This window comes from Gouania willdenowi, chromosome 4 (assembly GCF_900634775.1).
Source record: "Gouania willdenowi chromosome 4, fGouWil2.1, whole genome shotgun sequence".
In the NCBI taxonomy this organism is placed as follows: Eukaryota; Metazoa; Chordata; class Actinopteri; order Blenniiformes; family Gobiesocidae; genus Gouania; species Gouania willdenowi.
The window spans coordinates 1,032,839-1,055,233 of record NC_041047.1 but is presented as its reverse complement, the minus strand read 5'-3'; the positions used below and the strand labels follow the sequence as shown (position 1 = coordinate 1,055,233).

Below are 22,395 nucleotides of genomic sequence, written 5' to 3'. Positions count from 1 at the left end.
ACTAGTTTGTAGTTGAGTACTGACTAGTTTGTTGTTGAGTACTGACTAGTTTGTTGTTGAGTACTGACTAGTTTGTTGTTGACCACTGACTAGTTTGTTGAGTACTGACTAGTTTGTAGTTGAGTACTGACTAGTTTGTAGTTGAGTACTGACTAGTTTGTAGTTGAGTACTGACTAGTTTGTAGTTGAGTACTGACTAGTTTGTTGTTGAGTACTGACTAGTTTGTAGTTGAGTACTGACTAGTTTGTAGTTGAGTACTGACTAGTTTGTAGTTGAGTACTGACTAGTTTGTAGTTGAGTACTGACTAGTTTGTAGTTGAGTACTGACTAGTTTGTAGTTGAGTACTGACTAGTTTGTAGTTGAGTACTGACTAGTTTGTTGTTGACCACTGACTAGTTTGTAGTTGAGTACTGACTAGTTTGTTGTTGACCACTGACTAGTTTGTAGTTGAGTACTGACTAGTTTGTTGTTGACCACTGACTAGTTTATTGAGTACTGACTAGTTTGTTGAGTACTGACTAGTTTGTTGAGTACTGACTAGTTTGTTGTTGAGTACTGACTAGTTTGTTGTTGAGTACTGACTAGTTTGTAGTTGAGTACTGACTAGTTTGTTGTTGAGTACTGACTAGTTTGTAGTTGAGTACTGACTCGTTTGTAGTTGAGTACTGACTCGTTTGTTGTTGAGTACTGACTAGTTTGTAGTTGAGTACTGACTAGTTTGTTGTTGAGTACTGACTAGTTTGTAGTTGAGTACTGACTAGTTTGTTGTTGAGTACTGACTAGTTTGTAGTTGAGTACTGACTCGTTTGTAGTTGAGTACTGACTCGTTTGTTGTTGAGTACTGACTAGTTTGTAGTTGAGTACTGACTAGTTTGTTGTTGAGTACTGACTAGTTTGTAGTTGAGTACTGACTCGTTTGTTGTTGAGTACTGACTAGTTTGTTGAGTACTGACTAGTTTGTAGTTGAGTACTGACTAGTTTGTAGTTGAGTACTGACTAGTTTGTTATTGAGTACTGACTAGTTTGTAGTTGAGTACTGACTAGTTTGTAGTTGAGTACTGACTCGTTTGTAGTTGAGTACTGACTCGTTTGTTGTTGAGTACTGACTCGTTTGTAGTTGAGTACTCACTAGTTTGTAGTTGAGTACTGACTAGTTTGTAGTTGAGTACTGACTAGTTTGTTGTTGAGTACTGACTCGTTTGTAGTTGAGTACTGACTCGTTTGTTGTTGAGTACTGACTCGTTTGTTGTTGAGTACTGACTCGTTTGTTATCGCCCACTCTGATGGTATGGTGGGGAGGAGCTGTATTTGTGATGGGGCGGAGCCTCTTACTTGCTAATGTGAGCTAGCATGCTCCTCCTCTCCCTCTCGGAGTGTTTCCTCAGCAGCAGCAGCTCTCTCTCTTGAGCTTTCCACTCCCACAGAGAGAAGGAGAACAAGGAGTCCCGGTAGAACGGGTTGCTCCTGGACAGCATGGACTTCCACAGAGGAGCCATCCAATCGTCCTCCTTCCCTATGAACTATTGCCACGCCCACATTCTAGACCTCTCCTCTTCTCATTAGCTTAGTGTGACAGACGGTGAGGATCAACGACCATCAGCAAATCCTCATTACAGCATTACAGCGTTCCCGGGAATGTGGATAGACGCATGAGCCGCGGCATAAAAACCAAATGAGTTCCAGATCAATAATGGGTTAAAAACAGCATTTAAAGGAAAAACTAGAGTGTGCAGGTTCTAAATAAGACAGACATGTCCACATCCTGGTTTCTACAAACTACAGCAGCACCAAATACCAAAGTAAGAGATTTAATGTTTCATAAAGATACAGTCATTAAAAAAAATCAAAGTCCATCAATCCTGAAAAGCTTTAAAACGCTCCAAAGTAGGTCCATGAATGTCCATTTAGATCCAAACCAAAGCCTTTCTGCAGCTCGGCTGAGTTTGAAAAATGGCTGAAGAGCCCGAGGAAAAAGTAGGAGAATGTAGGACCATAAAGAAGTCCCTGTCACAACGAACTGTGATGGATGGAGGATGGATGGAGGATGGATGGATGGAGGATGTGACCCGAGGACAACACACGGCTCAGAGAGGGAGAACAAACGAATGAGTACGTCCCCAGGGCTCGTACGCTAATGCTAACGCTAATGCTCCAATGACCTTTAGAAAGCTCCACCATCAGGAGAGAACACACACACACACACACACACACACACACTCAATGCTCAGCCTCACATTTCCCCGCCCACTTCATCCTCTTAACTACACACACGCACACACAAAGTACAAGCTTACACACACATATGTAGATTACACACACACACACACACACACACTGACCGTATGGCGAGCAGTTCTGTTTTGTCGTCTGAATCCTCGCTCTGATCTCCTGCTGAAAAACAAACAAACAGTAATTCCTGTTGTTTTATCAGATCATGTGACTGTAGGTGTTACTGCCCTCAATTATCAACCGTTGCTATGTTCAAATCTGAGCGTGCGCATACATGGAATATGAGGGGGCAAAGGTTTTCGTTACAGTTTTCCCAAATTCATTAAAAAAAAAAAAACATACATAGATAATATACACATATTTTATGTGCCATAAAACACAGTAACTGTAAAAAATATATATGAATTCATTTGTTGTAGATTGTGTAATGTATTTGTTGTAGAAGTTTTCAATGAAATGGTCCCAAACGTTTGAGACTTTAGGTTGGTTCTTCTTCTGTTGTTCTTCACAATATAAATGCTGAAGCAACACTGCAGCCAGCAGTTCATGTATGGTACTGCAGCAAAAATGAATTTACAACATTAAACGACAAGTCAGCGCACATTTTTGTCGTCAACATTATCAATTATGTTACTGATCATCTTTGCATTATTGTTTATGTTACACACATTGGGGTTGGAGTGAAGACGGTCTATATATTGAATTCTATTTTTTCTTTTGATGACTATTATTATTCAGCCGCTGATACCAATGTTTGATAAATCACATGTTGGTCCTATTGTACGACATAATGAGATCTCAAATTTGCACCCGTTTTGACGCAAGGTTGATAAATGAGGGACCATGTGACTGTATGTATCATGTGACTGTAGGTGTCGGTCATGTGACTCACGGCCGTGTATCTTGGTCCTGACCCTGTGGATCAGCGCTGCGGTGCGGTTCAGCTGCTCTCTGAAGCTCTGGCCGCTGTAGAAGTCCACGTCGTTGGCTCTCAGCAGCTCCTCAAAGGCCTTGATGGTGTCACACACGTGCTGAGTCAGCACGCCGCACACGCCACTGCCTTCCCTCAGACGCTGACGCAGTACGGACAGTTCACGTGCCTGGGCCTGGATCAGAGAGTCGAACTTCCTGCAAAGAGATGCACACATGATGACACAGCACACACACACACACGCACACACATACACGCACACACACACACACACACACACTCACCCGGTCCAGGAGGTGGACTTCTTGTCCTGTGCTCCATTCTTGTTCCTCAGCTGATCTTCCAGTGCGTCCACTCTGGAAATCAGTTCCTGGAGGTCGTTGTCCTGGCGGAAGGGGCGGAGCTTTTCCTGCCAGCCCTCATCCTCGGAGGTCTGAGGATTGGAGTAGGAGCCGGAGTGCAGGTGGCCCCGGAGTCCTCGGATCACGGCCTGGGAGCGGGACAACTGAGAACGGAGCTCCTCCACCAGCCGCTGCAAGGACGAGGCCTCGGGGCCCCTGCCCACAGAGTGGGAGGAGCCACTGCCTGCAGACCACCACTGAGAGCTCACGTACAGCGACGTGCACATCTCCAGGTCATCAAACTCTGTGGAGACACCGAGGAGCAACGGTGATGTTTCAGTCAAACTGCTGAGGAGCGTTAGCTCAGGCTCTGTTTACACGACAACGTTTTGCTTCTGTTTCCAAAAAATACATTTTCTAAACAATCTCTGTTTACATGGAAACATCAAAAACAATGTAGTAAACATGCCAGGCCAATACATGGAGGTGTGGCTTTGCAAAGAACCAAAATGAGCGCAGAGACGCTTCCTCTGAACACAAGTAGGTTTGACATAATTTATTCCAAAATGAATCACAACATTCTTCACATTTAGGTGTTCTTAGCAACAGTCCCTGCTTCCAAACAGTGGCACAGTTGTTTCATTCCTCTTCTTCTTCTGGTGCTTTTCCACCTACAGTTCAGAGTCCAGGGGTGGGCGTGTCACCGAAAGTTCCGCTTTCAGGCACCAAAACGCCGTTGCGGTGGAAACGGACAGTCAAAACGCGACAAAACTTTAGCGTTTTCACTATAAAAAACCCGTTGTGGCGTAAACAGGGCTCTAAATGAACTGACCTGGACTGCTGGTGTCCTCCCTCTCCGCCTCGTTCTCACTGCGTCCACACGTCTCGTAGCCCAGATCCTGGAGGTCCACCTGGACCTGTTTACTGCGCCTCAGCACCACTGTCTGTGCTGTGATTAAATACAGATGTTATACACACAGATGTTATAAACAAATGTTATGAACACAGATGTTATAAACAGATGTTATAAACACAGATGTTATGAACAGATGTGAACAGATGTCATGAACAGATGTTATAACAGATGTTATAAACACAGATGTTGTGAACAGATGTCATGAACAGATGTTATAAACAGATGTTATAAATACAGATGTGTGTTACTCACTGAGTAGTTCTTTACAGTCTCTCTGACCTTCAGTCTTTTTGTCCCACAGCTGGAGGAGCTCCTGCTCTACTCCTTCCTCCTCCTCCTCCTTACGTTCGTCTCTCTGATGATTTTCTGCAACGTTTACATCATAGAGATGAAAAGGAGTTTACATGTTCTCCTTTGTGTCTGTGTGTTCAACAGTGTGTGTGTGTGTGTGTCTGTATCTGTGTGTATACTTAAGTGTACAGTATATCTGTGTGTACATATTGTTTGCATATCTGTTTTTTAGTGAGTGTTTTTATATCTGTGTATATCTGTGTGTGTATATGTGTGTGCGTCTGTTTCTGTGTATAGTGTCTGAATCTGTGCGTGTGTGTTTAGTGTGTGTTTGTATGTGTGTACATGTGTGCATATCTGAATTGTGCGTTAGTTGGTGAACACAGCAGAGGTTATAAGAAGCGTCCCACACTCCTCAGATGTTCACCTCCACAGTCAGAGTCTGGAGCGATGGAGTCCGTGTCCTGGGAGGGAGGGTCAAGTATCTGATCCTACACACACACACACACGCACACACACACACACACACACACACACACACACACAAACAGTCTGTTTTATATATATGTACAAAAATGCATTTTCAACATTCTTAGATTATTTATATGTGAATAAAAAAGGCCCTGTGTGAAAATAAGATGCTGTTAAGCACAGTTTTGCGCTAAAAGTAATTATTCATGTTGCATCAGGGCCCTATTTATCACCCCCTTTAGAACAGTGAGAATGGTACGACCCACATGTGTTTCTGCTGCTGCTGTGGGCGGTAGTCTGAACTGTGGATGTGACAAGGAGCGGGAGATAGACAGCAGCAGGAAACCATGTCTTTCCTCAAGAAAGGAAAATCAAGTAAAAACCCAAACAAATAAAGGACAGGCAGAGAAGGTGAAATGAGGGAAAACAACTGCTACTCAATTCTTCAGAGGTGAACTTTAAAACATCAACTCATCTTAAAACAACATTTATTTTTAGCTATATATAAATCTTATTTAGATTGAAATAAACTACATGCACTCATTCATTTAAATGCTGGAACATTTCTTTTGCACGTCAAATCTTAATTGGAAATAAAATAATTAAAAAAATAATAATTACCAGCCGCCACACAAGTATGTAACAAACATTCAATAAACCACTAGAACATAGTAGAACAGATTTATAAAATACAAGCAATGGATATGGAGTCATTAAGTTACTGTGGAGAAAAAAGAAAGCTTATGCAAGAATACTATAGTTTCCGGGTGTGTTCATTTACTGACGTTGACCCTGACGATCTGTGAGGAGCTCAGCTGTCTGCGTAGTTCCTGAAGGCGTGATGATTGTTCGTTCAGCACCGCTCCCAGACAACTGGTCGACTCCTGTAGACGCAGAATACAAACCAATCTCAATAAATCATCCAAAACTATCAAAAATGTTCATGAGAAGATGTAATATGTAAAACTCTACCTGCATGTATTGATCTCTGCTGCTGAGGGCCTCACACAGTTCCTGGACCTGCTGCTGGTGCTGCTGAGCCTGACGGCTGCGGTCAGTCAGCACTTCCTGGAAGAGGCGGTCCTTCAGCTGAAGGCGGAGCTTCAGCTCTTCCAGGACGTGAGCTGGAGCAGACTGAACCTGAGGCAGCAACACACTGCGCAGATCCTGGAGAGAGAATGCCACGTGAAGGTATAACCAAGAAACACCAGTCCATCACACTATTGTGAACCTGAAACTCCAGTTTACCCTAACCTCCAGTTTACCTGAACCTCCATTTTATCTGAACCTCCAGTTCACATGAACCTCCAGTTTACCATAACCTCTAGTATACCCTAACCTCCAGTTTACCATAACCTCCAGTTTCCATTATCCTCCAGTTTACCTGAACCTCCAGTTTACTCTAACCTCCAGTTTACCCTAACCTCCAGTTTACCTGAACCTCCAGTTTTCCCTAACCTCCAGTTTACCTGAACCTCCAGTTTACCCTAAACTCCAGTTTACCTGAACCTCCATTTTATCTGAACCTCCAGTTCACATGAACCTCCAGTTTACCCTAACCTCCAGTTTACCATAACCTCCAGTTTCCCCTATCCTCCAGTTTACCTGAACCTCCAGTTTACCTGAACCTCCAGTTTACCTGAACCTCCAGTTTCCCCTATCCTCCAGTTTACCCTAACCTCCAGTTTACCTGAACCTCTGGTTTATATTGCTGTTATTTTGTGTATTTTTGTTGTAATTGTGTGTGGTGTTGTGTGGCCTTGTGGTTTCTGGTTGTTGTGTGTGTCACTTCCTGTTTTCACCTGTACTTCCTGTGTGCTAGCGTGTAGCGCCCCCTGCAGCTCAGAGATGATTACGTCTCTTTCCTTTACGACACTTTCTTCTAGTTCGTCTCGTTTTTCTGTCAAACGTTGTACGTCCTTCCAGGCGTCGTTCAGCTGCGTCAGCTCAGCGTTTTTACCTCGTAGCAGCAGCTCCAGACTCTACACACACACACACACACACACACACACACACACACACACCATGAGGGGGCACAGCCAGCATTCAGGTGGGCGGAGCTTAAATGTTAAATACGATCAGTAATTCCAGCAAGATTGTTTTCGTCTTTTTTGTGAATAACATGTTATGGTTTCATTTATTATTTAACTGTTCCTACGCGGAAGTCAAGGAAACCAAAAGAAACATCAAAGTGATTAGCAGACGTTGCCGAGGAAGACTGGCAGTTGACAGTCAAATCATGTACCTTAGGAAACAGTCGTCTGAATAAATTATAAATACGCTCACAGAAATTGTTTCTTCGTTGTTTCTCAACGCGCGGCGCTGCCGCTCCGAGTCGTGCTCTTTTTCCCGAAGCAGTTGTTGAAGTTTACAAAGCTCCGCCTCCTTTTCTTCCACATGGCAAAACTTGTCGTCCAACACTCGCTGCCACAAATATTACGGAAAACAAACAGAATCAAAGGAGAATCTGCGTTTTTCAATCTCATCTGAAACATTTCAAAACTAAACACTGACTTAGCGTCAGTGATTTATTTATATTAGTTGTAAATATGTTGTTACCTCTAACGCTGCGTCTCTGTCTCTGACTCTCTGCCGTAGTTTATAAAGCACAACATCTCGTTTGTCCCGTGGTTCGTCCACCAGCTCCCAGCATTCCTGAAGGTTAGAACGTTTCCTGTCATCATTTATGGATCAATGTAGACGCATTGTGTGCATGTGTTGAAAGGATCAGGCAGTGACAGTGCGTCTTGTTCTGTGAGGAACAGGAAGTGAATGTTCTGACCTGCAGTTGCTGCTTCCTGTTCTGCAGACAGGTCTTCAGCTCCTGTAGGTGGCGCTGTGCGTCCTCTCTCTCCCTCCGTCTCTCCATCTCTTCTTCTCTCAGATGCTCGTTTATCTCCTGCAGAGCACACTGACTTTTCTCCAGCTCCGTCTGCAGCTCCTGAACGCACCACATGAAACCAACACGCCATTAACCAAGAAACAACAACAACATGTGAAACCAAACAATAATAATAATAAAGTAACAGTTCCTCGATGGGAGGAGCTTGCGTCACATACGCTGTTGCATTTGTGCCACAAACACTTTGTGACGATGTAGGAAATATTTATAATAAACTCACGTGTTTCATCTTTGGCTTTTGTTGCTTCACGTACTTCTAGTGTTGATTTGTATCATTTTGGGTTTTTTTTAAATGTATTTTTGTGTATTTTTTTTGTGGTTTTGTGCAATTTTACATTTTTGCTATAATTCTATGTATTTTCTTTTCAATTTTAGTCATGTTTAGTTTGTAAATTTTTGTCACATCTATGTTGTTGTTTTTTGTAATTCTGTTGTTATTGTGTGTATTTAGAGGTCGTTTTTAATGTATGTATATATATTATATTATACACACTACTACACATACTATTATATGATACACACTACTACACACATATATATTATTACTTAATAGTACATTAAGACATGTAATGAAGTAACATTAGGGTGTTCAGCTTTATGTGCACAGTGTGCAGCAGGGGTGAAAGAAAGAAGGTAAAAATAGTAAATGAGCATTTAACGACAACCTCATGTATATATAAACACAGCCACAAAAACAAAGTTAGCTCGCTAAGCTAACATACCTCTGACCAAGTGGTCGCTATAGAAACGGGCATCAGCAGACTCTGCTCCTCCTGACCACAGACGTAGGTTTAAAATCCACTTTTTACGGCGTTGTTCTGTGAACTTTTTACATTTCTCACCTTTGTAAACGACAATCTTTGGTTCTCTATAAAATCTATTTTCCTTTTCTCAGTTAGAACGATCGGAGCATCCGTAAACTACACAAAACATGGACATTTTGATTATTTCAGATTATCTACCTGCCCTCCATCTGAATCTCGTGCTCTTGCGATGCAGCAATGTGACATCACGTGAAGGCTATCTATTGGTTGTGCTGCTTCCAGTGATGTATATTATGGTACAGTTTTTATCCAATCATATTTCAGCTAGCTTGTGTTGTATATAATCTAAGACTTTCAGAATCAACAGAGCAGCCTCACGTGCCTGTCAGTGAATGAACAGTCAGTTGCGATAGCCAATCAGATCTCGTCAAGTAATAAAAAGTTTGTCTCAGGGCTCCCCCTGTAGAGTGGGGTGGGGGGGGCACAGTAGGTCAGCAGGGGGGGCATGGCCCGCCATTGCCCCCCATTAAGCCGACACTGGTGCAGGCCCTTTGTGTTCCACGGCTCACCTGGTTGTGTTCCTCTGTGTCCGTGCGGTGCTGCAGCGCCACCTGCAGGTTGTTCTGCAGCTTCTCCAGGGAATGTTGCAGGTTCTCCTTCGCCAAGAGCGCCTGACGTTTCTCTCTCTGCTCCTTCTGTAGCTGCAGCTCAGCCTGGAACAGAGAGGCCTTCAGAACCTGGAGCTCATTCTCACCCACCGCCTGTAGTGGGAGCCATAGCACACAGTTAGTGTGTGTGTGTGTGTGTGTGTGTGTGTGTGTGTGTGAGAAGATCAAACCTGCAGCTTCTTCTTCTGCTCCTCCGTCACATGATCAAACTCTCCAACCTGCAGAGACAGAAGCAGCAGGTTTGATCCTGGACGAGCCCCCAATTTCTAAATGAATCCCACTCTACGTACCTGGAAGGATTGATCCATACGCTGAGATTCTTCACGAGCAGAACGAAGCTCTGACTGAAGCTCAGAGAGACGAGCCTGAATCTTCTAGAAAGAAAGAAAGACAAAATCAGAGACAGAGTAAGATTCTTGACAATAAAAACGAGCAAAAAGAACAGAAGAAAAATAATAAATAAATAAAATAATAAAAGAAAATTATAGGAAAGAAAATAAGTAAAAATAAATTTAAACAAAAAATAAAAACAGAGCAAAACAAAAAATACACTTAAAGAAAGAAAAACAAACCAGAGAAAGAAAACAAAATGTTTTTTTTTTTTTTTTTTTTCTTAATTTAGAAAAGAATGAGAAATTTTAGGAAGAAATTGACAACTGAGCAAAACTAAAGAAAAAAATCACAAACTTGAAATGTATAAAATGGGAATAAATCACTGCTTCCTGTGTGTGTGTGTGTGTGTGTGTGTGTGTGTGTGTGTGTGTGTGTGTGTGTGTGTGTGTGTGTGTGTGTGTGTATGGAGGGGGGGTTACCTGGTTCCTGGTCTCACTCTCTCTGATCTTTGCCTGCAGCGACTGAAGATGATCCTGCTCAGAAACACACACACACACACACACACACACACACACACACACACACCACACACGGTCAATGATGAAGAATGAAAATGAAAAAAAAAACACATTAAATTAAAATAAATGTAAGATGGTCAGATGACCTTTGACCCTGAGCTTAAAGACATCTGGGGTTTTTCAGTTTCTTCTCTTTATTAAAACCAAATCTGTGTTTTTAACTGATCTCATAAATGTTCCTGACAGCTCGTTTCCAGGGTTCATTAACGTCTCCTTCAAACCCTTTGTTAGCATCACATAGAAGGCTCTGGTGGCGTTGCCACGGCAACGGCGTTGTAGCGACTGAAGATGAGGGACAGACATCTCAGCAGGAAAGTGTCGTTTGTTTTATGAAAGAAGGTCAAAGTCAGATTTCACCACCGAGCAAAAAGAAAAAGTTTTACTCTTTAGAGGCTGAAGAAACGTTTCAGACCACCAGGGGGCGTTAGAGGATCTGACACGTCACTACATGTTTAGAAATGAGGTTTTAAAAAGTCTTTTTTTTTGTTGTTCGACTTTATTAATCCAACGATGTTCTTGTGTTTATATTCATAACAACCTTCTTCTTCTAACAGATTTTGTGAATATTTTTGTATTTAATTTGGGGAATTTTTTTTAGAAAAATTTTGGAAATAAAAAATGACCCATGTGAAATAAGTGTGGGAAATTTGTAAATTTGTATCCACAGTTGTGGACCATGGTGTCAATCACTGGTCGGAGGGTGAAACCGCCGTGAATTTATTCATTCAAACATTTTGTAGAGAGAACAGTATTGGACAGTAATCAGATCTTATAATATCTCAAGCTTACTGTACATTACTGTAATTTTACTCTGCACCACATGGATTAAAGACAACCTCCCAGAGGTGACGAGGGCCCATATTTACTCATTCATTCAATGGTGATTGTAAACAATGCAATAAGGTTAAAAGAAATTCAAAGCGCTGTCATAGAGGATAACGATGTATTTGGTAATATTGAATCTGTGTCATTTGTAACAATAATCACGATGCTCAAGAGAAATAAAATGTACATGAAACAATTGTACGAAGTGGAGTTTGAACAGAACAGTGAAAGAGTGAAGGAGATCTGTCACCATGTCTATGTTTCATGTCCAGCACTGTAAAATGTTTTATTTTGTGTGGTTTCATGCAGTACACTAACAATTCACAGAACATACTGTACAACATGTTTTCCAAAATGCATTATGTTACACAGGAGAAGTTGTTACATTTCTCTCTCTCTCTAAAGCGTGTACTGCTTTGTCAGGTCGTGTCATTGAGTTCTGACTTTTTTTTCATTGCAGAGAATGAACTGTCATAATGAAAACATGACAAAGCCATTTTACTATCTAGTTCATAAATGATGGTGTCATGACTTCTCATTTTGATGACATGAATACTTTATTTTGAGGAACTGATTATCCAGTGACGTGTTTTTACAGGTTATCCACTAATTGCTCTGAAAAATGCTGTTTTTCAAATGTTAATAGTGATGTGAGAAAAGCACCAAAGCGACTGAGAAAAACGATATAATATATATATAATACATAAAGTAATTAAATAAATCAAGGAAAATATCTGAAAAAAATAATAATAATAATAATAAATAAATGAAAAAAACAAACAATAATAATAATATCAACCAGAACATCAATGGGAAAATAAATTATAATACATTTCTTAAAATTTTAAATAAAACAAATGAAAAAAATGGCAATGTAAATAAATTATTGAATAAATATAGTGTAGTGATAGATAGATAGATACAGATAGATAGATACAGATAGATAGATAGATAGATAGATAGATACAGATAGATAGATAGATAGATAGATAGATAGATACAGATAGATAGATAGATAGATACAGATAGATACAGATAGATAGATAGATAGATAGATAGATAGATACAGATAGATAGATACAGATAGATAGATAGATACAGATAGATAGATAGATACAGATAGATAGATAGATAGATAGATACAGATAGATAGATAGATAGATACAGATAGATAGAGATAGATAGATAGATAGATTGATTGATTGATACCTTTCTGAAATCATTGTGTTGCTCTGACTTGTTCTCTGCTGTAGATCTAGAGGAGTTAGAAAAGCACAGACAATGATCAGTCATAAGTTAACATGATGACTAATCAAAACATAACACCAGCAGGTCTGCGTGCGTCACATGATGGTTTTTACTCACAGGGATTGGTCAATCAGCTGCTCTTTCTCTTCCAGCTCCTTCTTCAGACTCTCCACCTCCACCTTCAGCTCAATGTTCTGCAACAAATACAAAATAAACTCCAGCAAACATGACCATGAGTCAGGTTAGTTTACTGCTAACCTTGTTAAAGTGTACCTGTAGTAAAAATGTATATCACAAAAATGTGTTTAATGTATCCCCAATAAACAAAATATGTGCACCTTTTTAGAAAAGACAACAGAGCTGTTGTTAGCAGCAGAAACGGGCCATGGCTGAGTAGTTTGGTCTAGGAAGTGCACAAATACGGTTAGAAACTGTGATGAAAGCTGCGTGAAAGGACGTGTTCATTGATTGGATGAAGCTAGTGACCAAAAATGGTGGAAAAGGTGGTGAAATGAGATTTTAGAAACCAGAGAAGTTGGTTAGAAGTTGCAAATTAGAGTGGATAAAAACAGACAGAAAAAGTGGTAGAAAGGGTTCAAGGTAGGGAAGCAAACGATAAAAGAATTACTCAATTAAAATAAGTTAATTGCAAGTAATTACATTTTGAATTTGTAATTCCCCACCAGTCCACGTGTCCACAATTTTTTTTGTAATTGTGTTTTCATTGGCTTCTGTGTGTCACTGACTTGTTTTCCTAATCTCTAACTGTGCTCCTCACTAACGGAGCACAGTTTCTTCTTCCCTCATGTTTTCCACATCTCATCTAAGAAACGGGGTGCTGCCTTGTGGCTTGCGACCCACAGTCCTCCCGCTCTTATACTCCCATGTTATATGTGATTATCTTTTCATGTTTTCTTGGACGGGATGTAACTGAAACTGAATTTCCCCTCGGGGATGAATAAAGTATTCTGAATCTGAATAATAGGTCAACATATGTGACATTAGGTGTATGTATGCAGAAAAGCCATTGAAATGTGATGTAGAAGTGTTAAAAATGGGAGAAATGTAGCAAAAATACATTAAAAGGAGCAAAATATGGTCAGAAAAAAAATGATGAAAATAGGTTAAAATATGGTGAGTTTGGTGGAGTTGTAAATAAAGGGTAAAAATAAGCAAAAATAGGAAGAAATATAGATATATTTTCTTGAAGGCATCTAGCAACCCCCTCCCAGTGTCTCACGACCACAAATGTTGTCCTGACCCAAAGGTTGAGAATGACTGCCCTAACCAACAGGCTAGTTCTGCTGACAGAGTTCATCACTTAGCCACAAGCCTCTGATCGAGAGGTTGGTGGTTCGATCCCGGTCAATACCGCTTTATGTGTTGAAGTGTCCTTGGGCAAGACACTGAACCCCAAGTTGCTCCCAGTGGTTGACTAGATCCTTGCATGACAGCTCTGTGCCATTTGTGTGAATATGTAAAGCACTTTGTGACCTTTGTCTGTGAAATAAAACATTACATTAAAAGGAAATACGAGGGATCAATGTGGTGGGGGTGTGGTTAGTGCCATGACACCCCCATAGTATCCCCTGTAAACATAAACATAGTAGTGATCTGAACATGTACGTTTACAAGCTGCATTCAACCACTTTTACTGCCCATTAGCTTAGCCCATTAGCTTAGCCCATTAGCTATCTACAACTGCATTAGTTGGTCATTTACACAATGATTTGTGGTTTCTCTGACTTTTTGTTTTCTAGTGCAGCTGAATTTGATGCTCTAAAGGGCCAGATTTGGCCTATGCTGTAATATAACACTGTTGCCTAGCAACACAGAATCAACCAACATGTGTCATATCCTGTCCTAAATGTTGTCGCTCCATGGTTTTTGTCTCAAAGGTATAAAACAATCCTAAAAAAGTTCTTTTAATGTGTTTTTTATTAAAAAAAAAGTTGCACATATTTTGTTTATTGGTAACACATTAAACCAGGGGCATCAAACTCATTTTAGTTCAGGGGCCAAATACTAAGTAGTTTGATCTTAAATGGGCCACAGATTTCAGGCGTGAAAACCAGCAATTTCAGCAATAATTTCCCCACAATAATTCCAGCAAGTTCATTTTGTTTTCTTTTTGAATAATGTCGTTAGGTTTCATTTATGAAGACAACTTTTTTCAGGAAATTTTCATTTCTGTGGCCTAACAAAGTGATCAGCAGATGCCTCTGAGGAAGACTGGCAGGTGACAGTCAAAATACGTCAGAAAATCAAGGTACATTTCCTGAAAAAAATGTGTCTGAATAAATGAAACTTTAACACATTAACGTCCCCAAATTTTTACTTTACACAACGTATACATAAAACATAAAGTATGTACAGTATACGACACCAACAATATACAGGAAATAAATGACAATAAGTATCAGTCCCTGCAGGATCTTCTCTTTTAAATTTAATTGATATTGTGACTATTCTATCTATCTGTCTGTCTGTCTGTCTGTCTGTCTGTAAAGCAAGGAATTTATGTGTCTGTCTGGTCTGTGTGTGTGTGTGTGTCTGTGTGTGTGTGCGTTCCTCAAATATCTCTGTGAATCAGGATCAGACTGATCTGAGACTTTCAACATGGCTGCTGCTTGGTTCAAAGATGTGCAACATTGGTTTTTTTTTTAAACTGCAGTTTTACAGAACAGCTCAATGTTGACAGATAGTCATGGTAACTCAGGATAAGTTGAACGCTGAGTAGAATCTACAGGAGTGACTACACAAATAGCTTTTAAAACGACTAAAGTGGGTTTAATATCCTAAAAAAAACACCCAGTAAATATTGACCAGCAGGTGTCCTCAGTGAGCAACGTTTGTAACTAAGGTGAGTAATAATAATAATACAAAATAATCAAATAAAAATAGGCTTTCACTATATATTTATGCTAACAAAAAATAAAAATAAAATAAATTAACAACAAAAACCTGAGTAACTCTGTCTGAGTGTCTCTTTGGGGTCACTATGCGGGTCCCAAGCCTGGAAAAAGGAGGAGGGTTGGACGTTCTAGCTAGCAATTCCTCCCCACATAACGGTCTTTTAATTAAATTTAATATTCTAATATTTAAAAATACAAGACAAAATGTATTTATGTAATGTGGGTCTAAAGCATTAAAGTCATAAAGTAAGTAGATTACAAACAATAAGGTCTTTACCTGCTTTCTGTGAAGTGTGTTGTGATAACACGTGTATTGGTGCTATACATAAAGATCTATTGATTAGTGAAGTTATTTAGAGACGTAATGGCCTCTTTCAAAATAAAATAAAAAAAACAAGAATCAACAGAAGAAAGTTCATTGTCGTTCTAACGCTCTCTCTCTCTCTCTCAGCAGGCTGCAGATGTATGCTAGCCTATATTACAGAGCTATTCCGACGGGCATTGCGCTAGTTTTTATTTGATTTGGGGAAACTGTGAGAAAATTTCAGGAAAATTGAGTTGAACAACTGAAAAAAGCGTGGGAAAATTGCAATCCTCCAAATAATGTTGAGTTTCATTAAATGTGTGTATTTAGATACTGTATCTGACAGATCTACAACTGAATTATTTGGTAATTTAGACGATAAATCATGTTTTTTTCAGTCTTTAACTTACTCCTGCAGGCCACATTGGATGCTCTAAAGGGCCGGATTTGGCCCCCGGGCCTTGAGTTTGACACAAGTGCATTAAACAGATTTTTTGTTCTATACATTTCCACTACAGGTTTGTTTATTAGCATAGCGCTGTATTCCGTGTTCTGATTGGGCGACACGGGCTGCTGCAGCGAGAGGCTTTAAATAGGCTGCAGCTGCTCACACGTGCACGCTTGCCCACGTGCACAGCTCAGTAGGTCAAATTACTGACACACTGACACACACACACACACACAGTAACTGTAAATACTGACCCAGTAGCTTCAACCAGTCCAACCGAACATCAGCACTGGTTCCACCTGACCTTTGACCTCTAGGGTCACTGGGAACGTGCACACACACACACACACAGTCACGTGCACACTCACCTCTCTGTGCACGTTCTCTCCGCCCTCCTCAAACTTCTGCTGGACTTTCTCCTCCAGGAAGTAGATCCTGAGCTTCAGGCTGAAGTTTTCCTTCTTCAGGTCGTTCAGGTGCTGTGAGATAGTGCGGTAACCACGGAAACCAGCGTTAGTCATGCTGTGTGTGTGTGTGTGTGTGTGTGTAAAGATAAAGTGTCCTGATGATGATGATGAAGCTCAGCTCTGCTCTCAGAGAGAGACAGATACATGAAGAGTTGCAAAGCATTATGGGAAGTTTGCTATTTTAACACAGAGGGAATCTGAGATGCGTGTGTGTGTCAAAAACACACACACAAACATTCTGCAGAGCACGGTGGTGGGGGCATCAGGGTAAAAAAATCATTAATGTATAAGGAATGATAAAAAAATATGATCTGATTAGATGAATATTTACCACAAAGGTTACATATTTTAAAGGTTTTTCTCATTTTTCTTTAAGGTTCTGATGCAAAATCCAAAAAAATAGAGAAAAATAATAAAACAAAGTCGAAAATATGCACAAAAATTAGACAAAAAAAAAAAAAAAAAAAACTGAAAATAAATTGACTCTAAAAACACAGAATGAGAGAAAAATATACAAAACTACAACAAAAAATACACATAAATATACAACGCAACAACAAAAGTCACATGATACACACATCTAAAAACACACATCACTGCTGACAAAAATACACTAGATATACTGAAAAACGCATAAAACAAGCTGTGAGACACTGTGTGTGTGTGTGTCACAGAAAAAAATCACAAAATGAGTTCAAAAATTTACAAAATGGCAACATTTAATGTGTACAAAAACACACAAAACAACAACAAAATACACAAAAAAGAGTCCTAATGTCATTTTTGTGAAAGAATAAAACCCAGAATGACTCAAAAAGAACACAAAACAATAACAAAAACATAAAATAGGAAACAAAATACTCAAAAAATGCACAAAAATACTACAAAAATGGCAGAAAACACAGGAGGCCTTTGTTGTTTCTTGTGTTAATAATGCTCTGATTGGTCGGGATTCTAATGTTGATCACGTGACCCTGAGCTGAGATACAATCACATCTTTGTCATGTTTTCAGTGGTAAAAGTTGTACATGTGGTTAAAATTCTCCTCTGTAGAGCACGGTGGTGGAGGCATCATGGCTCAGGGCTGCTCTGAGGGATCACATTGATTGTAGAAAACAACCACAGAAGAAGAAGACGACATATGACCTCGACTACCTCCAGCCTCCACAGGGGGGCAGCACAGCTCCATTAGAGCTCACACACTGATCATTTATATTTACTCACTCAGTCATTAGTAAAACTCTTTAGACTTCATTTACCATAAATTCTGATTTTATATTCTGATGATTTATTTAAATGTTTTACAACTGTATTGTTTTTTTCATTATTTATTAATTTATCTCTTTCTGATTATTATTATTTTTGTTAGTATGTTGTTAGATGTTTAGTTTATTATAACTTACGTGATTGTAAAATATTTAACTATATTTACATTTTTACTTTTTTTATTTTGTAATTTGTTGCATTTACTAAACCATTTTTAGCTACAGATCTATATCCCCCCCCCCCCCCCCCCCCTCTTATTTCTCATAGCAGCGTGTTTGCGTAGCAGCGCTCGCTCACCGCGCGCTCACATGTAACAGTTCAGTTACTGAGTCTGAACTTCCTGTGAATCACTGAGAAAACACACACTGTTCCCCATCTAACCTACAAACATCTACAAAACAACCAATTACAAAAACCTAGCCAATCACAGCTTAGACTGACAGCTCATCCAATCAATCAGGCCCCTCCCATTGCTCATCCAATCAATCAGGCTCCTCCCACAGCTCATCCAACCAATCAGGCTCCTCCCATTGCTCATTCAACCAATCAGGCCCCTCCCATTACTCATCCAACCAATCAGGCTCAACCTACGTGTTTCAGTTTTATTATTTTGGGTTTTTGTGTTAATGTGTGTGTTTTTGTGGTTCGTGCTAAGTTATGCTGTTGTTACTTTGTGTGTTTTTATTGTCATTGTGTGTATTTTTCTATTGTCATTTTCTTAATATTCTGTATGTTGTAGAGGTCATGTTTTGTGTTTTTTTTTTGTTATTTTGTGCATTTAATTGTCAAATTCAAATGCAAATTCAAAATGCTAAGTCTAAATAATAAACCTAAATCTATGTAAAATTTAAATCTAAATGTAAATGTTAAATCTAAATGTTAAATGTTAAATCCAAATAATAATCTAAATCTAAATGTGAAACCTAAATCTAAATGTGAAACCTAAATCTAAATGTTACATTTAAATGTAAATGTAAATCTAAATGTTAAATCCAAATAATACATTTAAATCTTAATGTGAAACCTAAATTTAAATGTTACATTTAAATGTAAATCTAAATGTAAATGTTAAATCTAAATGTCAATGTTAAATGTTAAATGTAATTATTAAAATGTTAAATCTAAATGTTAAATGTAAATGTTAAAGGGTCCATATTAAGCTAAATAAACTCTTCTGTGCTTTAAACATGATAAAGTTCTATTATGGCTTCATAAACATGATCAAAGTGTTGTTATCATTGATTCCATCAATCATTAGTCAGAGGGTGATTTACTACTTTCTTACTACAGGGTGAACACAAACACATCGCTACTATTTGATGACACGTTCACACTTTGATGACTAATTTCATGCAGCACTGAGCTGGAGAAGCCACACCTCCAGGAAGCTCTCTGCCGTGATTGACATGTAAACAGACACGCCCACAAAGGTGAGCATTTCAGCGTCCTTCACACAGTGCTATGTATGTATTTACTACAGTCTATGTATGTACCAGTGAAAGCCCCGCCCCCCACGCTCTGTCTGTGTTGATAAAGCAGCATGAGCTCAGCTACAGAGTGGGTGGGAGGAGGGTGGGCTGTCCTCTGGCCCTACGTCACTGTGAGGGGAGGAGGAAGTCAGTGTCCCATCTATAGACACGCCCCCTCATGAATATGCATAAGTAGGATGTAAATCAGCCTGTTTGTGTAGAGTTGGTCAGAAAGTGACTTTTCAGAGGTTAAAACTCTGGAAAACAGGAGAGTTTGTGAAAATAAACCTTATTATGTTTTTGTAGTTCTTAGAACAAATGGAGATGATGGTGAGAAATAGCATGATATGAGAACTTTAAATGTAAATGTAATAATAAATGTTAAATGTTAAATATAGAGCAAATATAAAAATGTTAAATCTTAATGTAAATGTTAAATGTAAATGAAAGTTAAATGTAAATGTTAAATCTAAAGTTAAATGTTAAATCTAAATGATAAATCTAAATGTAAATGTTAAATCGGCCGCCAAGTGTAAAACAAAATTTTTAGAAATTATACAAAGTGGACTGGTCAGTGCCTGTCGATAATTTATAAATATCTAGCTTTACACTTGGCGACCGATTTAACACTTAGATTTATTATTTAGATTTAGATTGATCATTTAGATGTATTATTTAGATTTAGATTTATCATTTAGATTTATTATGTAGATATGTTTTACATGAATCTAGCTAAATGTTCAAAATATGTTGGTTATGAAACAGTTTCTTTACATTCAGCGCGCCATAGCCGAGGGGTTAGCACTGCGGCTAACGTTGCATCCCAGCTTCTTTAAGACGAAACAAATAAATCAAAATTTACAACATTAGTTGATTCAATTAACACTATTTATGGTGTTTGTTATGAATTGAGGAAGTTTAATAAAAGTCTAAACAGGGAAAGGAAAATGAAAAGTGTGAAACGTGAAACTCAGAAACTGAATTTGACTCATTTTAAATTGAAAAATGGGAGGCCCCCACACAGGACCCCATGAGGTCAGAAAACCTGTTGGATTCACACTGTTACCCTGGACGTGGTCCAGGCCAGGCTGGGTCACTCTGCCCTGCGGTAGGACTGACAGGCCCAGTGAAAGGCCCAGTGGGTGTAATCCATCCTCACGCACAGTTTTACACCCTGGGTCTGACAGCGGGTCAGCGGGAGCTCTCACATCAGGATCAGATGTTGGAAAACATGTCCTCACGCACCCGACACGGGGAGCCGGACGGACGGAGGCCGCGGGCGAGGACGGCCAGTGATACTCCCTCAGAGGACGGCAGCTCAGGGACAGCGTGTACTCTAGTATGCTGATGACTGCACTACTCACCCTGAGCGGGAAAACATGCCGACGGGTCACGAGAAACTGTTCAGCAGAAAAGAAGTGTATGAAAATGTATTTAAAAAAATTAAAAAATCAAATCATTAAAAAGAAGAAAATCACATGGGTTATATGGCACTGATTGTAAAGTTGCATATGTTAAAATAAACAGCAACTTTTAGCAACATTTAGGAACAAACCAAGTTTAAAAAATTATGTGAATTTTTTAAACTTGGTTTTGACTAGATTTACAGCAATACTTGAAATTTGTGTTATTTTTTCTCTCATAAGAATATAATGCCAATGTTAAATCTAAATGTTAAATATTAAATCTAAATCTAAATCTAAATGTTAAATATTCAATATAAATATAAATATAAATGTTTAATGTAAATGTTAAATATAAATATGAAACAATCTAAATGTTCAATCTGAATGTTCAATCTAAATGTTAAATGTAAATCTTAAATGTTAAATATAAATATAAATACAAATGTTAAATCTAAATCTAAATGTTAAATCTAAATGTTAAATGTAAATGTTACATCTAAATGTTAAATGTCAAATATAAATCTATATCTAAATGTTAAATATAAATGTCATGGGTGAAACTGAATGTTTAGCTAATATACAAATTCACTGAAAGTAACAAAATAAAAGCTCATTGACAAAGAAAAAAGAAAATGAATGATCAGGCTAAAATAATGAAGATGACAGAAAAATGTAGAAATTAAAAGTAAGAAACACATATTAAAGACAAAAAAGAAAAAAAAAACAAAGAAAAAGAAAACAAAAACAGAGGTTACGAAAGGAAAAAATAGGAAAACTAGTTTAAATAGAAAAAAAAGAAAGAAAAAACAGAAAGATAAACCTAAAAGTGAAAAAAAAAGAAAAATTATTTTATGAAGAAAAAATATTCACAAAAGGACAAAAAAATTATTCAATTAACGACAACAAAGGCAAACTCTTTGTTGTTTCCTGTGTGAGTGCTCTGATTGGTCGTTACCCTCAGATCAGATACAGTCACATGTTTGTGGCCCCGCCCCCTGTGATAACACACTTTCCCTTTGGGGACGATTCATTGACTCTTAAATCACTTCCAACTGACTGAGTTTGTTCTAAATATTAACCTCATTATTCTGACCTCACACTAATGCACAACAACAACCACACACACACAAACACACACACACACACACACACCCACACCCACACACACACACACACACATTTTCTTGCCATATTTTTGCTCCTTTTAATATATTTTTGCTACATTTCTGACACTTCTACATCACATTTTAATGTCTTTTCTGCACATGTTCAGCACTTATAAACCATTTCTACCACTTTTTCACCAAATGTCACATATATTGACCCATTATTGTCACTTTTAACATCTTTTCACCAGATTTCATGATTATTTCTGCCAATTTAACCACATTCATCATTTGTCATACACATTATTTACCAGTTTAACCTAATTGTTCCAATATTGACACTTTGAACCCTTTTTACCACTTTTTCTTTCTGTTTTTGCCCACTCCATTTTGCAACTTTTACCAATTTCTGTGGTTTTTAAAATCTATGTTAAATTTAAATCCAAATGTTAAATCTAAATCTAAATGTGAATGTTAAATCTACATGTAAATATTACATCTAAATGTTGAATTTA

At 38.6% G+C, this 22,395-nt stretch overlaps 1 protein-coding gene across 7 annotated transcripts in view; it reads right to left on the bottom strand.

Annotated features, from left to right (window-relative positions):
* LOC114461816 (myomegalin-like) overlaps positions 1-22,395 on the bottom strand; it is a 53,122-nt gene that overhangs the window by 10,855 nt on the left and 19,872 nt on the right. For 5 of the 7 annotated variants that reach the window (XM_028444226.1, XM_028444225.1, XM_028444228.1 and 2 more), the window contains exons 4-22: positions 16,535-16,645; positions 12,617-12,693; positions 12,461-12,506; positions 10,328-10,381; positions 9,806-9,889; positions 9,686-9,733; positions 9,417-9,608; positions 7,964-8,122; positions 7,741-7,836; positions 7,468-7,605; positions 6,984-7,163; positions 6,154-6,348; positions 5,967-6,065; positions 5,138-5,201; positions 4,672-4,785; positions 4,336-4,452; positions 3,447-3,807; positions 3,124-3,359; positions 2,342-2,393 (exon numbers count right to left, since the gene is read on the bottom strand). In XM_028444226.1, the coding sequence (XP_028300027.1) occupies positions 2,342-2,393; positions 3,124-3,359; positions 3,447-3,807; positions 4,336-4,452; positions 4,672-4,785; positions 5,138-5,201; positions 5,967-6,065; positions 6,154-6,348; positions 6,984-7,163; positions 7,468-7,605; positions 7,741-7,836; positions 7,964-8,122; positions 9,417-9,608; positions 9,686-9,733; positions 9,806-9,889; positions 10,328-10,381; positions 12,461-12,506; positions 12,617-12,693; positions 16,535-16,645 (2,423 nt within the window). The remainder of the gene's footprint in view (positions 1-2,341; positions 2,394-3,123; positions 3,360-3,446; positions 3,808-4,335; positions 4,453-4,671; positions 4,786-5,137; positions 5,202-5,966; positions 6,066-6,153; positions 6,349-6,983; positions 7,164-7,467; positions 7,606-7,740; positions 7,837-7,963; positions 8,123-9,416; positions 9,609-9,685; positions 9,734-9,805; positions 9,890-10,327; positions 10,382-12,460; positions 12,507-12,616; positions 12,694-16,534; positions 16,646-22,395) is intronic. The other 2 variants (XM_028444229.1, XM_028444227.1) reach the window with 2 other exon arrangements.